Source organism: Prionailurus bengalensis, chromosome D4 (assembly GCF_016509475.1).
Source record: "Prionailurus bengalensis isolate Pbe53 chromosome D4, Fcat_Pben_1.1_paternal_pri, whole genome shotgun sequence".
NCBI classification, from domain to species: domain Eukaryota; kingdom Metazoa; phylum Chordata; class Mammalia; order Carnivora; family Felidae; genus Prionailurus; species Prionailurus bengalensis.
In genome coordinates this window covers 82,406,003-82,430,578 of record NC_057359.1, presented here as the reverse complement: position 1 = coordinate 82,430,578, position 24,576 = coordinate 82,406,003, and the positions used below count along the sequence as shown (strand labels likewise).

Below are 24,576 nucleotides of genomic sequence, written 5' to 3'. Positions count from 1 at the left end.
CTCTATTTTTAGACATTTTTGTTTGATGTACTTAGCAGACTTTTACATGAAGAACAACTGGCAGCTAGAAGTTCAGGCCTTGAGAGAATGTGGATTTGGGAACATCTGTGCAGTGGTGATAGCTGAAGCTCTGGGGGTGGAAAGAGTCACCCAGGGAGACAGGGTAGAGCTACAGGAACTACTGACTGAGCACCTAGGGGAAGGCCTCTGTTTTAGGGGCAGGTAGAGAGAGAAATGAAATCAAAAGGGAGTTAGCAATGTTGTGAGAGAAGGGAGAGCAAAACCAAGAGGGCGAGAGAGGTCAAGAGCAAAGAGAACCGCAAGGAAGAACACTATAAGACGGAAACTAGAGTGCAGTGAGATAAGGAGGTTGGGGATCAGAGGCAGTGGGCACAGGGTTTCTTTATGGGAAATTCTGCAGTAAGGTGAGGCATAGCTGGATGGCTGCTTACGGGGAAGCACAACTGAGAAGGGGCTATAAAAAAGGATGATCAGAGAAGAGTATCACAAAAGAAATGACAACTTTGGGGAAATTAAAATTAAACCCAAAAAACATTTCTCTAAATCTAACTCCCCTTACAGCTTGAAGCATCTAGTTTATCACTGGAAAAACCTGTCTTTTATTGTTAGCCTGTCCTAAAACTTGTTAGTTGTACTTTCTCAATCAGTAATATATAAGAAGTTCCTTAAGGATTATGTCTCATGCCCCGTCTGTATTTCCTACATGGTAGATGCTAACTAGGTATTTAATTAATTTGGGGGGGGGGGGAGGGGGCGCGGGTGGAGACTAAAGACTAGTTCTAAGGGCAGAGGAAGGTTGAAGAACTCTGGTCCTAGGTCCTCTTTTAGCCTTATGGCTCTGAAGTACCAAAATATTCTGGAAAATGGATTGCTGAAATTGAACACTTCCTTTACAGCTTTCCTGTACAGACTTTTTGACAGACATCAGTATTTCCCACCATTTATTATGCTGCAGTGCTAAAAGTCCACCTCGATAGGCATCAGCACTTCCCACTGTTGGGTAGGTCCTAGGTGCCAAGTTCGTAATTTATAATGTGAATACCAAAAAGGAGTTTGCAGTGTTACAGGACACAGAAGGTCTTAACATAAAACCCACTGCCAAAAATTTAAATGTGGAGCCAGGGGACTGTCATCTGAAAGTCCCGATTGAAAGGGTAAAAGAAACCTAACCACTGTATTTCTAATTGACTTCCTGTTCATTATGAGCGTAAAATTAAAAAGTAACAACACAATTTCAGAAAGTCTACTCTCTTCTTTTTTGCCTTCTTAAATACCAAATGCAAATTACACTTTGTAGTTATCTTTTGTGTAATTTCAAAGAACCAGAATGACCATTCAAAACCGAGGTTTTTTTCTGGATGTGAGATACCTTGCATATTTTATATAAGGAATCTTGTCCATCTCCTCCTGTGTCCTTAAAATAGTCATGGGCTGGGAATGTCCGGTTAATATCCCGGGTGATGGCACTGTCCTGGGGAGACTCCTGTGGAAACATTAGGAAAGAGGTTTAGTAATCAATCATGCACGTACTTGTGTGAGTTTATATAACAAGGTCTTCTCATTTACATGCTTTAAAATACTGCAGGGACATACATACACATATGCATGCCCAGAGTTACTACATCTTCAGGCACCAACTGTTCAAGCGAAAGCAAAATAAAATATTAAGAAAAACAATATGGAAGAAAAGCAACCTGCTTACTGTATATACCTCAAGTATACTCCATTTCTGTTGCAAGGAAGTACAGCTGCTGACCTTTCTATTGCAAGAGAGAAAATGTAATCAAAATGGACTTCCTATAGGAAAATATTCAAGCTAATCTCAAAAGGAGGTAAAATGCTCCCACTAGAAACACTGGGTACAAAAACTGCTGCTTTAAATGATCCTTTGGCATGAAGCCCATGTGCCAGGTTCTCAAAAGGAAAAGAGAAGTCCCTTAATTGGGGTTTATCCTAAGGGCAAATGGCATAAAAATGCACCCAAGAGTCTACTCAATAGGAAACTAGACCAGCAAATGTCAAGGGATTCAAGTAGGCTATGGGAAAATATCCTTTCTTTTGCCAGTGGAGAAAACTAAATATATGTCAATAATATCGGCAAAGAACGACAGCTGAGAAACATGACCTTCTATTTTAACAATGCATTGTTTTCATAAGACAATAGACTTGCTTCTCCTTGGTGAGACTACATCATATTCAGCATACCATCCAAGAGCCTGATACTCCTGTTTCAAGATGAAAAATCAAAGTGATATTCTTCTCTTGTCCAGTAATTTCTCCAGTCTTTTAGGTAATCATGTTCCTAGGGCCATAAGTATTTTACAGTTGTGGGATTTGAACTTTACATTTAAAAATTTTATTGAACAAGTCTGACATGTAACACTGTATAAATTTAAGGTGTACAGTGTGTTACTCTGATACATTTATATACTGTAATATGATTGCCATTGTATCCATATTTATTACATTACATAATATATTCATTATACTGTTCATCAGGTCTCAAAGGTTTATTTACTACTCAGTACAAGTTTGTACACTATCATTCTTATGCCCCCAAACTCCATCGACTAACTTTAAAGCCTATGCTCTTTTTTTTAACAAGTAAACTATTTAAACTTTCAAAGACATTGCCAAACTGCTTTTCTAAAGAGCTTTACTGGTATACTACTAGTTTTTAATATGTTATTAGCAGTTAAGGCAACTCAGAACCATGCTGCTCCCTGACAAAAGGACAAAACCCAAGGTGAGACCTGAGACTACAGTAGTTATTGTCTAGTGGCAGCTTCCAGGCTGCAGCACACAGAGAGCAACCTGAAACAGAGCTGGGTGGGGAGTGTCTCCCTGAGTTGAATAAAAAGAATATGGAGAAGGCAAAGTAGCTAGAGTTTGTAGATCAGTCTACTGGATAGGAAAAGCTGAAAAGAAAGAGATCTGCAGAGCTATCTAGAGTCATGAATCATGAAATAAAAAGTGATAAACTGGACTTCATCAAAACTTTAAAGCTGTACTATTCAAAAAAGGCCACTGTTAAGAACCTGAAAATGTAAACCTGACCAGGTCAAAATGCCTATAAAATCTGATAATGGTGTTGTATCCAGAATACAAAACTTTGAAAAAAGATAAAGAGGCAAAAACAACTGGTTTTAAAAAGGGGGAATGGTGGGCACCTGGGTGGCTCAGTTGAGGTTAACCATCCAGCTCTTGATCTCACGGTTCTTTGTGAGCTTGAACCCTACCTATATCGGGCTCTGTACTATCAGTGCGAAGCCTGCCTGGGATTCTCTCTCTCCCCGTCTCTCTCTTTGCCCCTCCCTTGCTCATGTGTTCTATCTTCTCTCAAAATAAATAAATGTAAAAAAATAAATAAATAAAAACGGGGTATGGTGGTATAAGATTGAAGAGATACTTCACAAAAGAAGGCATACAGATGGTGAATAAACACATGACAAAACTTCAGCATCACTCATCATTAGAACAATATAGACTGAAACTACAATGAGATCCTACTACATACCTACTAAATGCTAAAATTAAAAAGAACCAAGATACCAAGTACTGGCAAAGGGTGTGAAACAACCGGAACTCCCAAAATTTGCTGGTGGGAATGCAAATGGTACAAATATTTTAGAAACAGTCTGGGGGGTCATATAAAGTTAAACATATACTTCCCATTTAATTCAGTGATTCTACTCCTAGGTATTTCTCCAAGAGAGATGAAAATATGAATACATGCAAAGACTTGACCTTGAATGTTCATGGCAACCTTATTCATATTAGCCCAAACTGGAAACAATACAAATGTGCTCCAATGGGTAAATGGATAAATAAATTGTGGTACAATCCAGATAGTGGAATACTACTCAGGAAAACAAACAAAAAAAAAACCCATACGTGCAACATGAATGGATCTTCAAAAGCATTTTGTAACTGAGAGGAGCTAGACACAAAAGATTATTTTCCATTAATTCCAAGTGTATGAAATTCTAAAAAAAGGTAAAATTGTACATTATAGAAAATAGGTCAGTGTTTTGAAGAGGCTAGAGTTAAAAGGAGAAAACTGATTATTAAGAGACATGAAAGAACTTTTGGAAGTTTGAATATGGAAATATTACCCATTACACCTATGGTGGTAGTTAAAATGTATTTAATCATTCACTTAAAATTTGTGTATTTTACTGTGTATAAATTACAAGGTTGATTTTAAATGGAAAAATAAAAAAGGACACCCACACAAATGAAAGAGACCCAAGATGATTCAAGCTCTTCAGATTACGAAGAATCCTACTTTAGGTAAATATACAGCTAAATGATAAAAATGATGTAAATCTGTATTAACCTAAAGATCTTAAAACAGGGGTACAGCTTAGAGGCACACATAGCCGAGTTTGAAGGTTGGCTCAGTTTCTTAGATGAACAACTTCTATCAGTGTCTGACATGTATACAGAAAAGACTTGATAAAAGCGAAAGGAAGCAATCTCCATCCAGCACTGCTGAGTGCTGGGGCTCTCCTCTGAACCCACACATGTACACTCACCAGTGATATGTGAAATACACACACACACACACACACGGTACCTAAAATATATATTTTTATTTTTGTGTATCTTATCCCCCCTATAAAACTATTCACATAGGTATAGAGATTGTGATTTGGTTTTAAATTTTCCACAGAGATTAGCATAATGCAGGGCATACAGTCAGTCAAAGCTTGATAAATATACCTAATAATTTCCACACTCTTCTTTTTAAAAAAAATTTTTTAAATATTTTTGAGAGAGCGAGAGAGTGCACAAGCAGGGGAGGAGCAGAGAGACACAGAATCTGAAGCAGGCGTCAGGCTCCTCAGCGCAGAGCCTGACGTGGGGCTTGAACTCACAAACCACGAGACCATGACCGGAGCCGAAGTCGGACGCTTCACAGACTCAGCCACCCAGGAGCCCTGAGTCCAAACTCTCCTTTAGGACTGAGCAATGGCAACACTCATGTGGTCTACAGCCCTACCTAAGCCAGGATCTCTAATGCTTAGTGTTTAATTCAAGATCCATGTGAATGAGGAACAAACCAAGTCAGGAAAGAAACTTACTAACTGGATAATTTCAAAGACATTCCAACTAAACATCTGAAAAAAACCAAGAATGCCGAAATGATTGGTTCCTTTGTAACTTCCTTGTGTAAAAGGCAGGCAAGAGAAAATAGCAGTCATGAAAAGTAAAACAGAATGAAGACTTTGAATCTTTTAGTCCAAAATGCAAAATAAGTTGAATCATCCTACAATTATTAGGAGAAATGAGAAGGAAAGGGGGTCTAGATCAGAAATATAAGCTATATTATAGTGGATTAAGGATTTTTTTTCAGCCTAGGATATATGAAGTCTCTTGAACTCAGTTTTAATTTTACCAAACTCACACAATGTGAAACAGCAATGCAGAGAGAACCATAGGCATATAGGGAATTAAGAAATCTTTACCGTTAATAAGTCTCTATCTCATGAATAGCTCAAATAAGCAACAAAGGACTGACTATAAACAGTCTCAGTCTCAGTTCTAAAACTGCAGCATGACAGAAACTTACCTTACCTCTAGCATCATCAAGAGAAAAAAAGTGCAATAAACTGGATTTAATTAAAATTTTCTTATAAAATATGCCATTAACATCCAAACTGGCAAGGAGGAATTAACGCTTTTACTATTTGCAGATGACATGATTTTATATATAGAAAAATCCCAAAGATTCCAGCAAAAAACTACTAGAACTGATAAGTGAATTCAGTAAAGTTTCAGGACACAAATATCAATGTACAGAGATTTGTTGCACTTCTATGCACTAATAATGAAGCAGCAGAAAGAGAAATTAAGAAAACAGAAATTAAGAAAACATTGCACCAAAAATAATAAAATACCTATAAAACAGTGATGAAAGAAACTGAAGATGACACAAAGAAACAGGGTGCCAGGGTGGCTTAGTCAGTTGAGCATCTGACTCTTGGTTTCGGCTCAGGTCATGATCTCACAGTTTGTGGGATTGAGCCCTGCGTCCCAAGCCCCTGCTTGGGATTCTCTCCCTCCCTCTCTCTCTGCCTCTCCCCAGCTTGCATGTACGCTCTCTCTCAAGATGAATAAACAAACTTAAAAAAGAAATGAAAGACATCCCATGCTCATGGACTGGAAGAACAATTTGTAAAAATGTCTGTACTGCCCAAATCAATCTGCAGGCTTAATGCAATCCCTATCAAAATACCAACAGCACTTTTGACAAAACTAGAACAAATAATCCTAAAACTTGTATGACACCACAAAAGACCCCAAATAGCCAAGGCAATCTTGAAAAAGAAAACAAAACTAGAGGTATCGCATTTCTAGACTTCAAATTATACCACTAAGCTATAATCATTGAGACAGTATGGTACTGGCACACAGACACATAGATCAATGGAACAAAATGAAAATCCAGAAATAAACCCATAACTATATGGTGAATTAATCCTTGACAAAGGAGGAATGTACATACAATGGGAAAAAGACTGTCTCCCCTTCAAAAAATGGTATTGGGAAAACTGGAGAGCAATATGCAAAAGAATGAATCTAGACCACTTTCTTATACCATATACAAAAATAAACTCAAAATAGATCAAGGACCTAAATATGAGACCTGAAACAATAAAAATCCTAGAAGAAAGCACAGGCAGTAATTTCTCTGATACTGGCCATAGCAACATTTTTCTAGGTATGTCTCCCAGGGCAAGGGAAACAAAAGCAAAAATAAACTATTGGGACTACACCAAAATAAAAACCTTTTGCACAGTGAAGGAAACAATCAACAAAACAAAAGACAACCTACTGAATGGGAGAAGATATTTGTAAATAACATATCCGATAAAGGGTTAATATCCAAATATATAAAGTACTGATACGTCAGAGAAAGACAAATATCATATGATTTTGGAATTTAAGAAACAAAACAGATAAATACAGAGAGGGAGGTAAACCGTAAGAGACTTTTAAATACAGAGAACAAACTGAGGGTTGCTGGAGGGGTTTTGGGTGGGGGGATGGGCTACATTGGTGACAGACATTAAGAAGGGCACTTGTTGGGGCACCTGGGTAGCTCAGTCGGTTGAGCGTCCTTTAGCTCAGGTCACAATCTCACAGCTTGGGAGTTCGAGCCCTGCATCGGTCTCTGTGCTGACAGCTTGGAGCCTGGAGCCTGCTTCAGATTCTGTGTCTCCCTCTCTCTCCCCTTAACCCACTAGCATTCTGTCTCTGTCTCTCTCAAAAATAAATAAACATTAAAAAAAATAAAAAAAGAAGGGCACTTGTTGGGAAAAGCATTGGGTATTATACGGAAGTGATGAATCACTAAATTCTCCTGAATTATGACACTATATGTTAATTTGGATTTAAATAAATACATACATAAATAAAAGAACTGATATGACTCAACACTCAAAAAAATGAATAAAAAATTAAAAATGGGCAGGAGACACCTGGGTGGCTCAGTGAGTTGAGCATCTGGCTTTAGTACAGGTCACAATCTTACGGTGAGTCTAAGCCCCACACTGGGCTTGCTGCTGGTCAGCACAGGGCCCACTTCAGATCCTCTGTCCTTCTCTCTGCTCTTCCCCCGCTTGCCGTCTCTCTCTCTCTCTCTCTCTCTCTCTCTCTCTCTCTCTCTCTGCCTTTCTCTCTCTCTCAAAAATAAACAAACATTAAAAAAAAAAATGGGCAGGGGTCCCTGAGTGGCTCAGTCGGTTAAGCATCTGACTTTGGCTCAGGCCATGATCTCACGGTTCATGAGTTTGAGACCCACGTCGGGCTCTGTGTGACAGCTCAGGGCCCCTGAGTGGCTCAGTCGGTTAAGCATCTGATTTCGGTTCAGGTCATGATCTCACGGTTCATGAGTTTGAGACCCACGTCAGGCTCTGTGTGACAGCTCAGAGCCTGGAGCCTGCTTTGGATTCTGTGTGTGAGTCTCTCTCTCTACCTCTCCCTCTCTCAAAAATGAATCAACATTTTTAAAAAGTTTAAAAAAAATGGGCAGGAGACATGAACAGACGTTTCTCCAAAGAAGACGTACAGTTGGCTAACAGACATGTGAAAAGATGCTCATCATCAGGGAAATGCAAATCAAAACTACAATGAGAGTGGTGCCTGGATGGCTTAGTCAGAAAAGCATGTGACTCTTGATCTTGGGGGTCATGAGATCGAGCCCCACGTTGGATATAGAGATTACTTAAATAAATACATTTTTTTAAACAAACCCAAAACTACAATGAGATATGACCACATACTTCTCAGAATGGCTAAAATTTAAAAATTTTAAAAAAGGACACCTGGGTGGCTCAGTTGGTTAAGTGTCTGACTTTGGCTCAGGTCATGATCTCATTGTTCACGGGGGTGAGCCCCACATTGGGCCCTGTGCTGACAGCTTAGAGCCTGGAGCTTGCTTCAGTTTTGTGTCTCCTTCTCTTGCTGCCTCTCTCCTGCTCATGCTCTGTCTCTCAAAATAAATAAACATTAAAAAAAAAAAAGATGGAGATAAAATAGTAGCTACTTTCAGTATGAATTCATGCAAAGCACCAAGACATTGCCTGGCATATAGGCATAATAAAAAATAATTTTTTTTTTAAATACAAGAAACTGTTGGCGAGGATGTGGAGAAAAAGGAACCCTTGTGCACTATTGGTGGGAATGCAAACTGGTGCAGCCACTGTGGAAAACAACAGTTAAAAATAGAACTACTCAGGGTACCTGGATGGCTCAGTCGGTTAAGTATCTGACTCTTGATTTCAGTTCAGGTCATGATCTCATGGTTGTAGGATCAAGCCCCGTGTTGGGCTCTGTGCTGGGTGTGAAGCCTGCTTGGGGTTCTCTCTTTCCCTTTCTCTCTCTTTCTCTCTCTCTCAAAATAAATAAATAAACATTAAAAAAAACAGAATTACCCTACCATCCAGAAATCACACTACTAGGCATTTACTCCCCCCCCCCCCGATTACGAGAACACTAATTCAAAGGGATACATGCACTCCTATGTGTACTGCAGCATTATCTACAATAGTCAAATAATGGAAGCAGCCCAAGGGTCTATCAACAGATGAATGGATCAAGAAGGTATGGTGTGTATGTGTATATGTATATATATATATATATATATATATATATATATATATATACACACACACATGTGTATATATATATATATGGTGAATACGTGCGCGCGCGCGCGCACACACACACACGCACGCACACACACACACACAGAGGAATATTATTATTCAGCCATAAAAAAGAATGAAATATTGACATTTGCAACAACATGGATGGAGCTAGAGTATAATGTTAGGCAAAATAAGTCAGAGAAAGACAAATACCATAAGATTTTACTCATATGTGGAATTTAAGAAACAAAATAAACAAGCAAAGGATAACCAAAGAGAGACAAGCCAAGAAACAGACTAACTACAGAGAACAAACTGATGGTGACCAGAGGGGAAGTCGGAGGGGCAGATGGGTGAAATAGGTGATGGAGATTAAGAGTACACTTATCATGATGGGCACTGAGTAATGTAAACAATTGCTGGATTACTATATTGTACACTTGAAACTAATACACTGTGTGTTAACCACACTGAAATTGAAATAAAAACTTAATCTAAAAAGAATACAATACAACATGCCAATTAAAAAAGAAATAGGCAAGCAGTACGTATATGTGAAAAAAACTAGAATACATCTAGAATGCAAAAAGACAACCTAATAAAACTGACAAAAATTTGAACAGGCACTTCATAAAAGAAAGTATATAAATGGCAAGTAAGAAAATGAAAAGGTTAAGACCACAATGAGATAGCCACCCAAAATGTGCCAAAAGAGAATATGTAGTGATAAGAAGGGCTACTTTCTGGAACACTCTGAGACAAGTAATTTAATCAATAAGGATTTGGAAAATCAGAATTATAATTCCAAAGTATTAAAGAAAGATTAACCAAAGCAGCATTAATGCAGTTTCTGGAAGATTTTGGGACTTGAAAGAAAAAAAGGAGACTGAAAACAATAAAATAATGACTAAGATGAATTTCACATTGACAAAGCTTTCCAGATATGAACAGACATGATATTGACCTATATTTGGAATGAGCTACAAATTATTCTAAAAGAATTTGTTAATTCTGTTCTTGAATTATGTCTCTACTTCTAAAGAGAATTAATTCTTTTAAAGAAAATGTTAGATGAATTTACTCCAAGGAATTCTATGAACAACAATGAAAGTTCTGAAACATTCTGAGAATGACAGACTGGCTTAACACAGCATGAAGGTTAAATAAATTAAATGAAGAGGGGTGCCTGGGTGGCTCAGTCGGTTAAGCCTCTGACTTCGGCTCAGGTGATATGGTTTACGGGTTCGAGGCCTGCATCGGGCTCTGTGCTGACAGCTCAGAGCCTGGAGCCTCCTTTGGATTCTGTGTCTCCCCCTCTCTCTGCCCTTCCTCCCTCATGCTCTGTGTCTCTCTCCTTCAAAAAAAAAAAAAATAAACAAACAAACATACATAAAAAAATTAATTAAATGAAGAATTGAGAGGGACACGGAAAACTTCAAAATACACTATGCCAGTTACTTTAGTCATAGATTGGTGATAAAGGTAACTTGAAGGACACAGTTATCAGAGAGCTATGGTTTGGAAATTCAAATGCATACAGGAAAGGAAAGTAACACAAAACTAAAAATATACTATAATTGATCAGTTCTCATCAATCTGGCTTCCTTCACCCATTGACCATGGGAGTCATCAGAGAACTAAGGGGTAAAATGCCCTTTACAGAAGGTAAATCTGAAAATTCACATGCTGAATTTGAAGTCTTCAAGAATGATAACCACTTACTTAAAATATCTAGTCAACCACTTACTTAAAATATCTAGTCTTAGGAGATATGCTGAAAAATTTGGGAATACATCCATTTGACTTGCCAGAAGCCAAGCTGTACAAAAATGATAAAGAAATTCTAACCTAATGACAAATTTAGTAAGCTCCTGTCAGAATCATGAACTTTGAAAAGATTCTGAAAACAAATCACAGTAGTATTATAGATGACTTCTTCACAAGAGAACACAGCAAAGAGCTGCAAAACAGCCAAACCCAAGGGCTTATAACATTAAGGTTTACATAATGCACAGTGCTTTTACTTCTAAGGAGTTAAGCACAGATGTAGCGGAAACAAGGAACTTTCTGGTGCAATACATATTGGGTAATACTACTCATGGCTAAACTGATGAAGTTTAACCAAATACACCCGAAGTTAACCAAATATAAATATTTACAGAGAATAAGATATTACAAGGGTACGTAAGACAATCACGCTGAGATATAAACCTTAAAAGAGCAGGGAATGGCAAAACGACTATCAGTTGAGATGTGTCCTGAAAATTATCAAAGCTATGGCAGAGATGGGTTTTTTTTCCCCCCATCAACTGGTTTTGTTTCCACCACTTCATCCTATGAAAAACAGCTTTAATATCCAGAAGAAAACTAAAGCATCATATGATTATGCAGTCTTAACATCTTTGCAAACTTTTTTTGTTAACAGCCAGACAGCAAATAATTTTGGCCTTTTGGGTCATCTGGTGTTAAATTTACCCTTTGTAGAGTAAAAGTAGCCATAGATAATACGTAAATAAGCACGCATTTCTGCATTCTAATAACACTTTATTTACAGAAACAAGATGCATGCTGGATCTGCCTCCCAAGCCACAGTTTGCCAAGCCCTTCTCTAAATATATACTACAGTAATTTTTCATGGGCAATATGAACAGAGAGAAGACTTTTTTTTTTTAATGTTTATTTTATTTTTGAGAGAAAGAGAGCATGAGCAGGATAGGGGCAGAGAGAGAGGGAGACACAGAATTGGAAGCAGGCTCCAGGCTCTGAACTGTCAGCACAGAGCCCGATGTGGGACTCGAACCCACGGACTGTGAGATCATGACCTGAGCTGAAGTCGGACACTTAACCGGCTGAGCCACCCAGGCGCCTCCAGAGAGAAGACTTTTGTAGTGATTTTAAATATTTTGTAGTGATATTAAATATACTGTTGATTAATTTCATGTTTTACAGACATTCTGTCACAAATGAGTTGCAGTAACTTGAAATGTATATCCCTTTGAACATATGCGCTTTTTCATGTTATAATCAACATTAAAAATGTTTGCTGCCTTCTCCAAAAGTCTGTATGCTTCTGTATCCCCAGAGTAGTAAAGGTTTAAATGAAATCCTGTAATTATAGTGACATACTGTTTCTTACATTTCAATCAGCAATACCAACAATATGTACAGGTCAGAAATCATAAACATATGCACTGAAACATTCCAGACTGGCTAAAATAAAAAGACAATACTAAATGTTGGTAAGGATATGAAACAACTGGAACTCTCAAATGTTGTGAAGGAGGTGTAAAATGACCCAACCACTTTGGTGAATTATGCAGCTGTTACTTGTAAAGTTAAACACACATCTACCCAGATCCAGCAATTCTCCTCCTCAGTATTACACAGGAGAACCAAAAATATACATCCAAGGAATAAAAAGTCCAAGAATGTTCATAATAACCCCAAATATCCATCAATAGAAAAAGACAAAAAAATATGGTATAATCATATAATGGAATACAATGCACACTGCTGGAAATAGTTTCATTAAAAATTGTACTCTAGGAGCACCTGGGTAGCTCAGTTGGTTAAGCATTTGACTTAGGGTCAGTTCATGATCTCACAGCTGGTGAGTTCGAGCCCCATGTCAGGCTCTGTGCGGACAGCTCGGAGCCTTGAGCCTGCTTTGGATTCTGTCTCCCTCTCTCTCTGCCCCTCCCCTTCTCGCACTCTGTATCTCTCTCTTAAAAATAAACATTAAAAAAATAAAAAAAAATTATACCCTAAAATTTTGGCACTTTTTAAATGTTTATTTATTTTGGGAAAGAGGGAAAGGGGAGTGAGAATCCCAAGTAGGCACCATGCTGTCAATGCAGAGCCTGACACGGGGCTCAAACTGACCAACTGCGAGATCATGACCTGAACAGAAATCAAGAGTCAGATGCTTAACCAACTGAGCCACCCAGGTACCCCTAATATTTCGGCTCTTTTAAAATGTATTCACTCAACAAATACCAAGAATTAACACTTCATACTAAAATCTAAATCTCTTTTAGTTCCCCTCTTCATACTCTTGTCAATGGGACTGTTGCCCAAACACAACCCAAAATTAACAATACACCTTACTGCATTTTAAAAGGAAAAACCTAACTTTTTGTTTTCTTATTTTTATAAAACATTTTTTGCTGCCTTATAATGGGAGGAAATAAGAAAAATGAAAGATAATTTCGTAACTCAGATATAACTGTAACTAATGTTTGGTGGAGGTATATGCCTAACTTTTTATGTAATTGTTTTTATAAAAGTTTACAGTGTTTTGAAAATTAATTTTTACTAACTGCAAAATGTTATGATCATCCTTTCACGTCTGCCATTTTTTACTGTACAATGATCTGTCACGTGGCTATGCTACAATTATGCTAAATCTCTGACTTTGGAATATTCAGGCTGTTCTACTTCTTTTGCTATCTACAAGGCCGTAAAGTAGAGCCACGATTCCTAAAGGAAAAACAGTTTCCACAGTCACTTTGTTCCCCACAAGATCCAGTTTAACCCATGTTTTAGAGTGTGAATTATACTGCCAATTTGTTCTCCAGAAAAGCGTACCAATGTACACACAACATTAATGAGTAGTGCCCTTACAGTAAATACCCTGCTGTTTTAGAATAGTCTTTTATGTACTTGTCTTGTCCTCCCTCTAGTCTATGTATGACTAATAACTGCATCTAAAGCTGCAAAGAACTACAAATAAAGTTTACTGACTCTATCCCATACTAATTCCTATGCATTTTTTGCTGAACCCACATGGTGACTGATCAAAAGGCACTATCGTACGCATATTTCCTTACTCTGTCAGTTGATGAGAGGGCCTAGAAGCAGTTACATCAGGTAGCAGTGAGCACATCTACTGCCAGGATCTTGGTTTCTAACACCATTTACAAATAAAAGGAACCAAGACTCCTCAGAGAAATAGCTGATTCTAGGACTGGGGCAGGAAATATACAAGATGAACCTAGAACATCTAGAAGTGCCACAGCGTAAGGAAGTGCTTTCTCTGTACCCTGACCGTGAAGAAAACAAATCCACAACAAGAGGAGTATGTCAAAGGGAAAGAAGAGCCAAATAAAAGAGTTCCCAATGGCCAAAGCTGGAACAATTTGAACAAAATAAATGAAAGTGGTACTGGATTACAATCTAAAGTATAAAATAAATACCCATGAGTCACCTACACTTATATAAATAAATGACTGAATAAATAAATGGGGGAAATGAGACAAATATCCTATGCAGAAGAATTCCCAGTAACTTATGCAGACATGCTGCCTTCTTAGAGGAACCCCATTTCTGGTTTGGGCTAGGCATAGTTGACTTCCTTTGGAAGAATACAGTATGGAAAGGGGGAAAAAAGTGACTTAACAGTGAAGAAATCTGACAGATACGCCCTCAGCCAGATGATCCAAGGTCAACATCAACAGTGGGGAGTCATGTTGGTAGTCCCTACCCTTGGTAAGAGGTGATGAAATGGTACTTAACTTATGTGTTCTTCTTCCCCCAAACTCATAACCTTGTGAGAGAAACAGGTAAATTCCAGTTGAGGGGCATTCTATAAAATACCTGACCAGTATTCCTTAAGATCATCAGAGTCATCAAAAACAAGCAAGTCTGAAACACTGTTACAGTCAAGAGGTGCCTAAGGAGATATGAGGACTAAATGTAATATACTATCCTGGATGGAATCTGCTACAGAAAAAGGACATTAATTAAAAATTAAGGAAAACTAGGGGCGCCTGGGTGGCTCAGTCGGTTGAGCGGCCGACTTCGGCTCAGGTCATGATCTCGCGGTCCGTGAGTTCGAGCCCCGCGTCGGGCTCTGTGCTGACAGCTCAGAACCTGGAGCCTGTTTCAGATTCTGCGTCTCCCTCTCTCCGACCCTCCCCTGTTCATGCTCTCTCTCTGTCTCAAAAATAAATAAACGCTAAAAAAAAATGTTTTTAAATAAAATAAAATAAAAAAAAATTAAGGAAAACTAAATCAAGTGTAGATTTTGGTCAATATTCACCTATCAATATTGGTTGATTAACTGTAACAAAGATACCATACTAATGTTAAGATGCTAATGACAGAAGAAAGAGTGCAGGTTATATGGAAACATCCTGCACTATTTTCATAATATTTCTATAAATCTAAAACCATTTCTTTTTTTGAGAGAGTGCATGTGCATGCATGCAAGTGGGGAAGGGGCAGAGAGAGAGGGGGAGAGAGAATCCCAAGCAGGCTCTGTGGTGTCCACAAACCATGAGATCATGACCTGAGCTGAAATCAAGAACTGGTGCCTTAACTGAGGCATCCAGGTGCCCCTAAAACCATTCTTAAATATAAAATTTATTAAAAGAAAAAAATGGCATTATCTCCTTATACAACATGGAAACTTAGGCTTAGCAAGGTTAAGCTACCAAAGTTCACATACTAATAATGATCTGCACTTATTAGGCACTCAATAAAAAGCTGAACTGAATATGTGGAATAAAACTGGTGAAATGAACACTGTGGGTATAAATAAGCTCAACAGCAATCACAAGTAGACTCTGCTCATGTGACAGATTTACAGATGATTTCTCTCTTGGCCCCAACTCTTATGCCCTTTTAGTGTACAAAATATAAAGCAATGCTGACGATGTGTTACTTTCTTAAATATTTAAGGTTCTTCTAAAATAATTTCTACAGAAAAAAAAATCTAAGGAAATGATAATACTCATGTACTTTCTTTCTCTCCATCTAAGTTTGAAAGTCATCCATCAGTTCAAATCACAGTGGTACCACATTCTGTAATTTTTCTGGACAACTATTTTTGTACCTTACTGTGAGAATTGGCCCACTGGGTAACTTCTCAGGATTAACAAGGTACTGGGAACTGGCGGAAACCCTTTGAATACACACCCTTTGTAAACTCAAGTTGAAAAATAGAAAGCTAAGAATGGCAGGAAGAAAAAGAAAGTACCCAAACAAAGAAAATGTAGTGGAAGGCTGCCATGAGAAATAACCAACATAGGGAAGATTATTATTTCCAAAGTAGCTTGTTGCCTAAATAAAAAGTTAGATCTTCTTAGGACTAGCCTATAATGTTATAAATGATTTGTTAAAAGTCATCATGCAACACTTAAGAAAACAGAATAAAATAGAAACCACCCAAACCCTACTCAAATCTATTATATACCTTGTTCTATCTTTATAATATGTTACACAGAAATTTTTTTTAAAAAGTTGTTTTTGGTTATACTTTGCTCTTAAAAAGTCAGCTATAGCTTGTGAGAAGTGATTTTAAAGACTTAATTTTTAAAATCCCCTAGGATAAAAACCCCAAAGAAGAAAACTGAAGTTGAAGGGGTGCTGTGTTTACAAGTGAATAAGTGAGGACTGAAAATATCCTTGAGGTAAAATCATTCTCTCTTCGTTACACAAAACTCTCATCATTTGTAATTTCATTTCATATGTTCTGGAAACATATGAAATTGCTTAAGTGAAAAAAATAAAGAGTAAGACTTTTATGCCTATGAAAACAGAGGTTCCTGTGTCTGGAAAAGACCAAGATGGTCCTACAAAAATCTGCAAAACCTGGAGATTTTATTTCAATTGATTATGTTATTTCTAAGCATTTCCGATTTGTTAGAGCCAAAAAAGGTGATTAAGGAAAACAGTAACAATTATCTTGTCTCTTAAACAAATACAGTATCCCTCTTAAGGAATGCCTCACACAGGAATTCTGAAAAATAAAAAGAAGGTATGCATGATATTCTTAGAGATTTCTGAGATTTAACAGACTCCCAGGTAACCATAAATTCTTTGACACTGCATGCAATGTTTTGTGTGTACTTTTCTGAGAAGATTGTTCACAGATTTTAAAGGATTCACTAGAATGTGAAGCTTCACAAGGGCAGAGATTTCTGTTTTGCTCACATGCCATCTACAACTCCTAGAAGAGTGTCCAACAAATGGTAGACACTCAGTAAGGTTCAGAGCCACTTATTTCCTTTTGCCAAATTCACTTTTACAGACTTAAAAATAATTAAACAACAATAACAAGAGCTAAGATGGGTCTGCTGTCATTGCTTTAAGAGCCTTATATGCAGACACATCATATAGACAGATCTGTCTATCGTAACTTACTCTGACATGAGTTCCAGTATTTTCCCTATTTGACAAATGAGGAAAGAAGTTAAATCATTTGGCTAGAAAGGGGAAGAGCTGGGACTGGAACCCAACTCTTTTGGCTTTTTAGCCCCACAGTATTAACCCAAATAAATATACTGGAAAACTGGAAGAAATTCCCTTATCAGTAGTGAGTGGCATTTACAGTTCTTAACATATGATACAAAGTTTTTGTCTTCTAACTAAAACCGACATGACACAGACTTTGAAAATATGCTTTTTCTTTTTTTTAATGTTTTTTTTAAATGTTTATTCATTTATTTTGAGAGAGAGAGAGAGAGAGAGAGAGAGAGAGAGAGAGAGAGAAAGAGCAAGAGCGAGCTTGAGCAGGGGAGTGGCAGAGAGAAAGGAAGAGGGAAAATCCCAGGCAGGCTCTGCGCTGTCAGCACAGAGCCCGATGCCGGGCTCAAACTCACGAACTGTGAGATCATGACCTGAGCTGAAACCAAGAGTCAGACGTTTAACTGGCTGAGCCACCCAGGTGCCCCAATATGCTTTTTCTTTTTACTCATATGAAAGTGCTTCCTTGGATAAAGTCTGCTCAGTGTAAAAGAGACATAACTGAGGCCCTAGTAACATGAAGACAGAGAAATATATAATGCTCTTATACATAAAAACCAAGTAAAGAAAACCTCAACATGTGGCCCTTCAAGAAGTTATTCAAACAAAAGGCATTTCCCCTAAATGCTAGGTGGATTCCAACATGTATCTTAATCACAAGGCCTTTTATATCAGTGGTGGCTCTTTCCCATCAGACTTGAGATTTATGATGTTGGCAAATTTCCAACCTTGGGAGAGAGGCCAAGGGACAAAATATGTATTTGGCAGATTTTCCTGTTTGGGACTTAGTGCCCTGTGGGGGATCTGCAATTTTAGACAGTACACAATTCAGAAATCCACTGTATATTACCAACATTATAACTTATCTTAACAAAATCAAATTATAAAGGAGATAAATCAGGTAGCAGAAAAACTGACACATAATATAAATGATGCAGTAAGAGAGTTCTGTTCTTTTCTCTCTTCTTTTCATCTATGAATGACACTAACCAAAACACAGTAGAGCTCAGTATGGAATACCTTTGTTAATTATCTTTAAGAAAATCATTTCTCAGGGGCGCCTGGGTGGCGCAGTCGGTTAAGCGTCCGACTTCAGCCAGGTCACGATCTCGCAGTCCATGAGTTCGAGCCCCACGTCAGGCTCTGGGCTGATGGCTCGGAGCCTGGAGCCTGTTTCCGATTCTGTGTCTCCCTCTCTCTGCCCCTCCCCCGTTCATGCTCTGTCTCTCTCTGTCCCCAAAATAAAAAAACGTTGAAAAAAAAAGAAAATCATTTCTCAGAGGCAAAATCCATTTGGGTTTCTTTGTTTTTGTTTCATTTAGTGCTCTCCCACAATCAGATAACTATACCAACGCCCAATGCCACTAATCTTTCTTTACTCTCTTTTTCCCTTCCAATAAAGAAAACAACTTACTCTAAACCTACACAACAAAAAGACAACTACGTACTATGACAATGAACTGCCACAGAATCTTTATTATACAGAGCAGACTCAGAACGCGGGCTCTGGCAATGCCTGCCAAACAAGTGCTTCTAATTTTAATACATGCTTTAGCACTGGTCAGCTAAACAGTTATATACTTCTAACACTAACTCTATAGCATACAATGTGATAGAAAATTAGATGACTTCAGAAAAGATAGTTTTAAATAAAATAATGCACTGCTATCACATTGTTTCAATCCAAATATGGCATTATAGTGCCATTCTAAAAATAAGTCTAAGTCCCATGTGATATGCAGTCTTTTAGCTATGTTCATTTCCTTTTAGGGCTCAAGTTTCCCACAGGAAAATTATTCAATGTTTGGCAAAACTGTCTCAAATCATATATAGATAAGGCATAAATGCTAACTACACTGTCAACCTTTTCCTGCTTTGTTATTGTTGATTCTTCTGCACAGTAATCCATCATGGAGAGGAAATACTCAAGAACTGTTACCTGACAAAAATGAACACAAAAAGTGTCATTTTGAATAAAAAGGTGGTAAGGGAGGTAATTTATGAGTCAGCTAAATTTGAAATCACAGAATTATTATATACAAAGTCATGTTTCAAACACATGTTTCTGATAACTATGATGATTTCCAAATACTTATTTAAATTATATTATTTGTATTACCAAGTAAGACCATGTATCAAATGCCTTCTTAGTACAGCTTAATACAGATTGTATTGTTTGACTTATATTAATTGCTTAAAGACTTTGTAAAGCATTACATGCTAAGAATAAAATCTTCTCAAAATCACTCACTCATAGACACCACATATACACAAGATCAACACCCATTCCTCAAGCTATATTTTATATAACCAAATAAACAAATTATGATTTCTAAGAAAATATTTAGGAATATTTCATAATGCTTAACAAATACTCAGTTTTACTTTAAAGTTAGTTTCTTCTGGGCACACCCGGGTGGCTCAGTCAGTTAAGCATCCAACTCTTGGTTTCGGCTCAGGTCATGTTCTCCCTGTTCATGAGACCAAGCCCCGTGTTGGGTTCTAGGCTGATGACATGGAGCCTGCTCGGGATTCTCTCTCTCTCTCTCTCTCTCTCTCTCTCTCTCTCTCTCAAAATAAGTACACCTAAAAAAATAAAGTTAGTTTCTTTTGAAAATAACAAGTCTTAAGTCAGAGAATCAAGTATGTGTACTGAGTAGCAAAAATGTATAGCAATTATAAAATGGTTAGATATATTAAAATGATTTTACAACTCCATGGAGTTTCCAGTCTTGGGATAGTTAACACAATTAAAAGAGAATCTGTGTTTGAATGATACTGATCACAAACATCTCCATCTGTGAACTGCTGAACTACACTCAGAATTCTAGAAGAGGTCTGCATTTGTATAAATAGTCAGACTATATGTTCTGGATTTCAATATCTATTTTAGTTATATATTTTAATATAGCTTTCAGGCAAAAATGATGTTTCCTTGAGTCCTGATATAGAAGAAAAATGTTAATTTTTCCACTGAAGAATGAATCTTAAGAAAAAATTATCAATAAATAAAATATTTAGATATTGAAAAGCTATCTTATTACATCATTAATGTACAAATTTGTAGCTACCTAGATCTTTTTCTATTAACCTAAAAACTTAAAACTTATCAGCACATAGGTATAATACCAACCAAAGTCTATTAGTACCTATGTAGTAATGCCTTTGTACATAGGTATTAAAAGCTCTCCTGGAATTAAATTTTTAAAATATTTTTCTATTTTATTATTTATATATATTGTTAAATGTTTGTTTATTTTTGAGAGAGAGACAGAACGTGAGCAGGGGAGGGGCAGAGAGAGAGGGAGACACAGAATTGGAAGCAGGCTCCAGGGTCTGAGCTGTCAGCACACAGTCAGACACGAGGCTCGAACCTGTGAACTGTGAGATCATGACCTGAGCTGAGCTGAAGTCAGACTCTCAACCGACTGAGCCACTTAGGTGCCCCTAAAATATTTTTCTATTTTACAATTCTTGGGAATCAGCACCTTTAAAAGATACTAGACAATGATCTTCAAAAATTTTTTTTAATGTTTACTTATTTTTGAGAGGGAGGGAGACAGTGCGCACAAGCTGGGGAAGTGCAGAGACCAAAGGACACAGGATCCGAAGCAGGCTCTGAGCTGTCAGTACAGAGTCCTACATGGGGCTCGGACTCACATACTGTGAGACCATGACTGAGCCGAAGTCGGACACTCAACCAACTGAGCCACTCAGGTGCCCCAATCATCAATTTTATTTAAGCAAAAACTCCACCCTCCAATCTCACTAAGCAATACAAATACTATAAATAGCCATGAAGGCTTTCTAGAACCACCCATGTCACGTATTTTCACTTGCCCTAACAAACATTTCTGAGGTGGCTGCCAGTGATCAAGGGAACTTACATACTAAGATTTTTCATAATTCTTTGTTTTAAAATTTTATTATTATTTTTTTATTAAATAGGCTCCACAACCAATGTGGGGCTTAAACTCATAACCCTGAGATCAAGAGTTGCATGCTCTACTGAGTGAGTCAGCCAGGCACCCTCTAAGATTTTTCAAATCTTTTTTTTTCTTTAATGTTTATTTTTGAGAGTGCAAGCGGAGAAGGGGCAGAGAGAGAGAGAGGGAGACACAGATCCAAAACAGGCTCCAGGCTGTGAGCTGTCAGCAGAGAGCCCCACACAGGGCTCAAACCCACGAACTGCGAGATCAAGACTTGAGCCGAAGTCAGACGCTTAGCTGATTGAGCCACCTAGGTGCCCCTAAGATTTTTCAAATCTTTTTTTTTTTTTAATTTTTTTTTTCAACGTTTATTTATTTTTGGGACAGAGAGAGACAGAGCATGAACAGGGGAGGGGCAGAGAGAGAGGGACACACAGAATCGGAAACAGGCTCCAGGCTCTGAGCCATCAGCCCAGAGCCTGACGCGGGGCTCGAACTCCCAGACCGTGAGATCGTGACCTGGCTGAAGTCGGACGCTTAACCGACTGCGCCACCCAGGCGCCCCAAGATTTTTCAAATCTTAATCAGTTTGGTTGAAAGTACCAATGGAAAGACTATTTTTATTTTTATTTTTATTTTTATTTTTTTTTAATTTTTTTTAATGTTTATTCATATTTGAGAGACAGAGAGAGACAGAGCATGGCAGGGAAGGGGCAGAGAGGGGGAGACACAGAATCTGAAACAGGCTCCAGGCTCTGAGCTGTCAGCACAGAGCCCGACGAGGGGCTCGAACTCAAAAACTGTGAGATCATGACCTGAGCTGAAGTCGGATGCTCAACCGACTGAGCCACCCAGGCGCCCCACTATTTTTATTTTTTTAATACACAGAAAATTCTGAATACTTGTTTCCTTTTTTCCCAAACCTGTAACAACTCCCATTTTCTAAGTAGTTGACCAATGCTGAACAATCCTTTGGACTTTTTTTTGATGGCATGATAGAGTCTAAGGGAGGTAAAGACCGGGATTCTAGTCCCAGTTCTGCAACTAATGAACTGTGACCACTCTGGGTCTCCCTTTTCCCATCTATGAAAGGAGGGGTCTAGATTATGACGTCTATGGGGTCTTCCTACACCCTGTCACTTTAGGATTCCGTATTATGTAATTAACCTAATCAAAAGTCTTACGTCCACCTCCAATTTCTAAGTAAAATCAAATCCCTTAGGCATTTATTCTAGACTACGTAGTTCCAATTTATCTTTCTGACCTGACTCTGCATTATACCTCAACTTGAAAGCTCTGGTTCATCCATGCTGCCCTATTCACAAGGAAGATAGCAGGACCTGCTAACATGTATCAGATGCTTACTGTGTGCCAAGAGCTTCAGATGTATTAGCTCATTTAATCTTAATAGTTGAGGTAACAGGAACTAAGAGGGATTATGTACCTTGCCCTAGGTAACAGCTATTAAGTGGCAGGGCTAGAATTCAAACTCAAGTTGGCTTGCCTTTCAAACACATACTTTTAACCACTATATATTATATAGTTTCTATTCCTTTTTTTAATTTTTTTTTCAACGTTTATTTATTTTTGGGACAGAGAGAGACAGAGCATGAACGGGGGAGGGGCAGACAGAGAGGGAGACACAGAATCGGAAACAGGCTCCAGGCTCTGAGCCATCAGCCCAGAGCCTGACGCGGGGCTCGAACTCCCGGACCGCGAGATCGTGACCTGGCTGAAGTCGGACGCTTAACTGACTGCGCCACCCAGGCGCCCCCTATAGTTTCTATTCCTTAAGTGTATAAATAATCCCTCTTCATTCGGGCCTTTGAAGCTTAAAATATCCCTTGACATTATTTTATTCTTTTTCTAATAAAAATTATTTTCAAATTTCAATTAAAGGAACACCTCTTCACCCATTCAGTCCCAAACTTCCTTTCTACCTCTAACCTCCTAAAGCTCTTGATGTAAGCCTCAATGACCTGTTCCTTGATGAAGTCCATCTAAATACATTTACCTCAGTGTCCAAGAATTATATAGGAGTAATCTTCCTGCAGAACATACTATAAAAGCAAGACAAAGTACATAAAACATGAGTGCACTGATGGAATAAGCCATTATGGCAGTACTTGAGGGGTTTACAAACCCTGCAAGAAGGGTGGGCCGCTCCAAGCCACTCCACATTCACACAAGGCCTTTCCACTGAGAATATGCCATTTTACAGGAGGCCCTGGAGGTTACTGGGAGATTCTGACCTCTGTGTGACAAAGAAATAATAGCAGCAACCTTTTACTGAGTTTCTATGATGCCACCATGCACAATTCTATATACTTAAAACATGACGGTATCTAATTTTCACAGTAAGTCTAATGAAGGGCACAAACCCATTTTACAGAGTAGAAAACAAAGGGCCAGAGATTCCAAAATCCATGCTCTTTTCACTACTCTCCTCTTTATCCTGAGGGCGGGGGGGGGAGTATAAAGTAATCACAGTAATAATGTAAACAGCTTTACATTATTATAACATGCATCTGACCTTAAACCAACTCCTTTAATACTGGCATCATTACTCAAGTATGGGTATCCTCCTGAAGTTCAGACAAATTAAGATTACCTAATCAGTTGACAGAACTAGGATCTAAATTTTGTTTTAACTTCATTTCTAGTCCTCTGTAGGCTACAACACACATCCTCAGTACAATGATGTTAATAATACATGACGCTAACATAATCTAAGTAGGAAAGGTTTCAGTTACTACAAATACCATGTCATGGAGAAAAAGAACTTTTAAAAATGAAAAAGACTTTTGGGGCGCCTGGATGGCTCAGTCTGTTAAGTGTCTGACTCTTGATTTTGGTTCAGATCATGATCTCACAGTTTGTGCTGATAGCACGGAGCCTGCTTGGGATTTTCTCTCCTCTCTCTCTGCCCCTCCCCTGCATGTCCTCCCTTCCTCCCTCCCCCCGCCCTCAATAAACAAAGGTTTTTTTTTAAAAAATGAAACAGATTTTTCAGTCAGATTCTGCTCCCCAGACACCAATGAAGACAGAGACCCACAAATGGCCTTTAAAATTTTTTTTTGGTCTAGCTATAAATAAATAGCTTTGGCAGTGGGGGTTTCCCCATTCCTTCTGGAAGAAAATTCAGAAATAAATCATGATGTTTAATGCTGTAACTTCTGCTTTCTCCCCTAAATACTGTCGTACTAAATCAACAAGTATTT

The 24,576-nt window shown here is 38.1% G+C and overlaps 1 protein-coding gene across 3 annotated transcripts in view; it reads right to left on the bottom strand.

Moving 5' to 3' along the window:
- The window catches only part of RABGAP1 (RAB GTPase activating protein 1), a 171,246-nt gene that overhangs the window by 39,452 nt on the left and 107,218 nt on the right, over positions 1-24,576 (bottom strand). For all 3 annotated transcript variants that reach the window (XR_006295052.1, XM_043566378.1, XM_043566379.1), the window contains one exon: positions 1,391-1,504. Coding sequence is in view for 2 of the 3 variants with exons in the window: in XM_043566378.1 (XP_043422313.1) it covers positions 1,391-1,504 (114 nt within the window). In the remaining variant the exon portion in view is untranslated. The remainder of the gene's footprint in view (positions 1-1,390; positions 1,505-24,576) is intronic.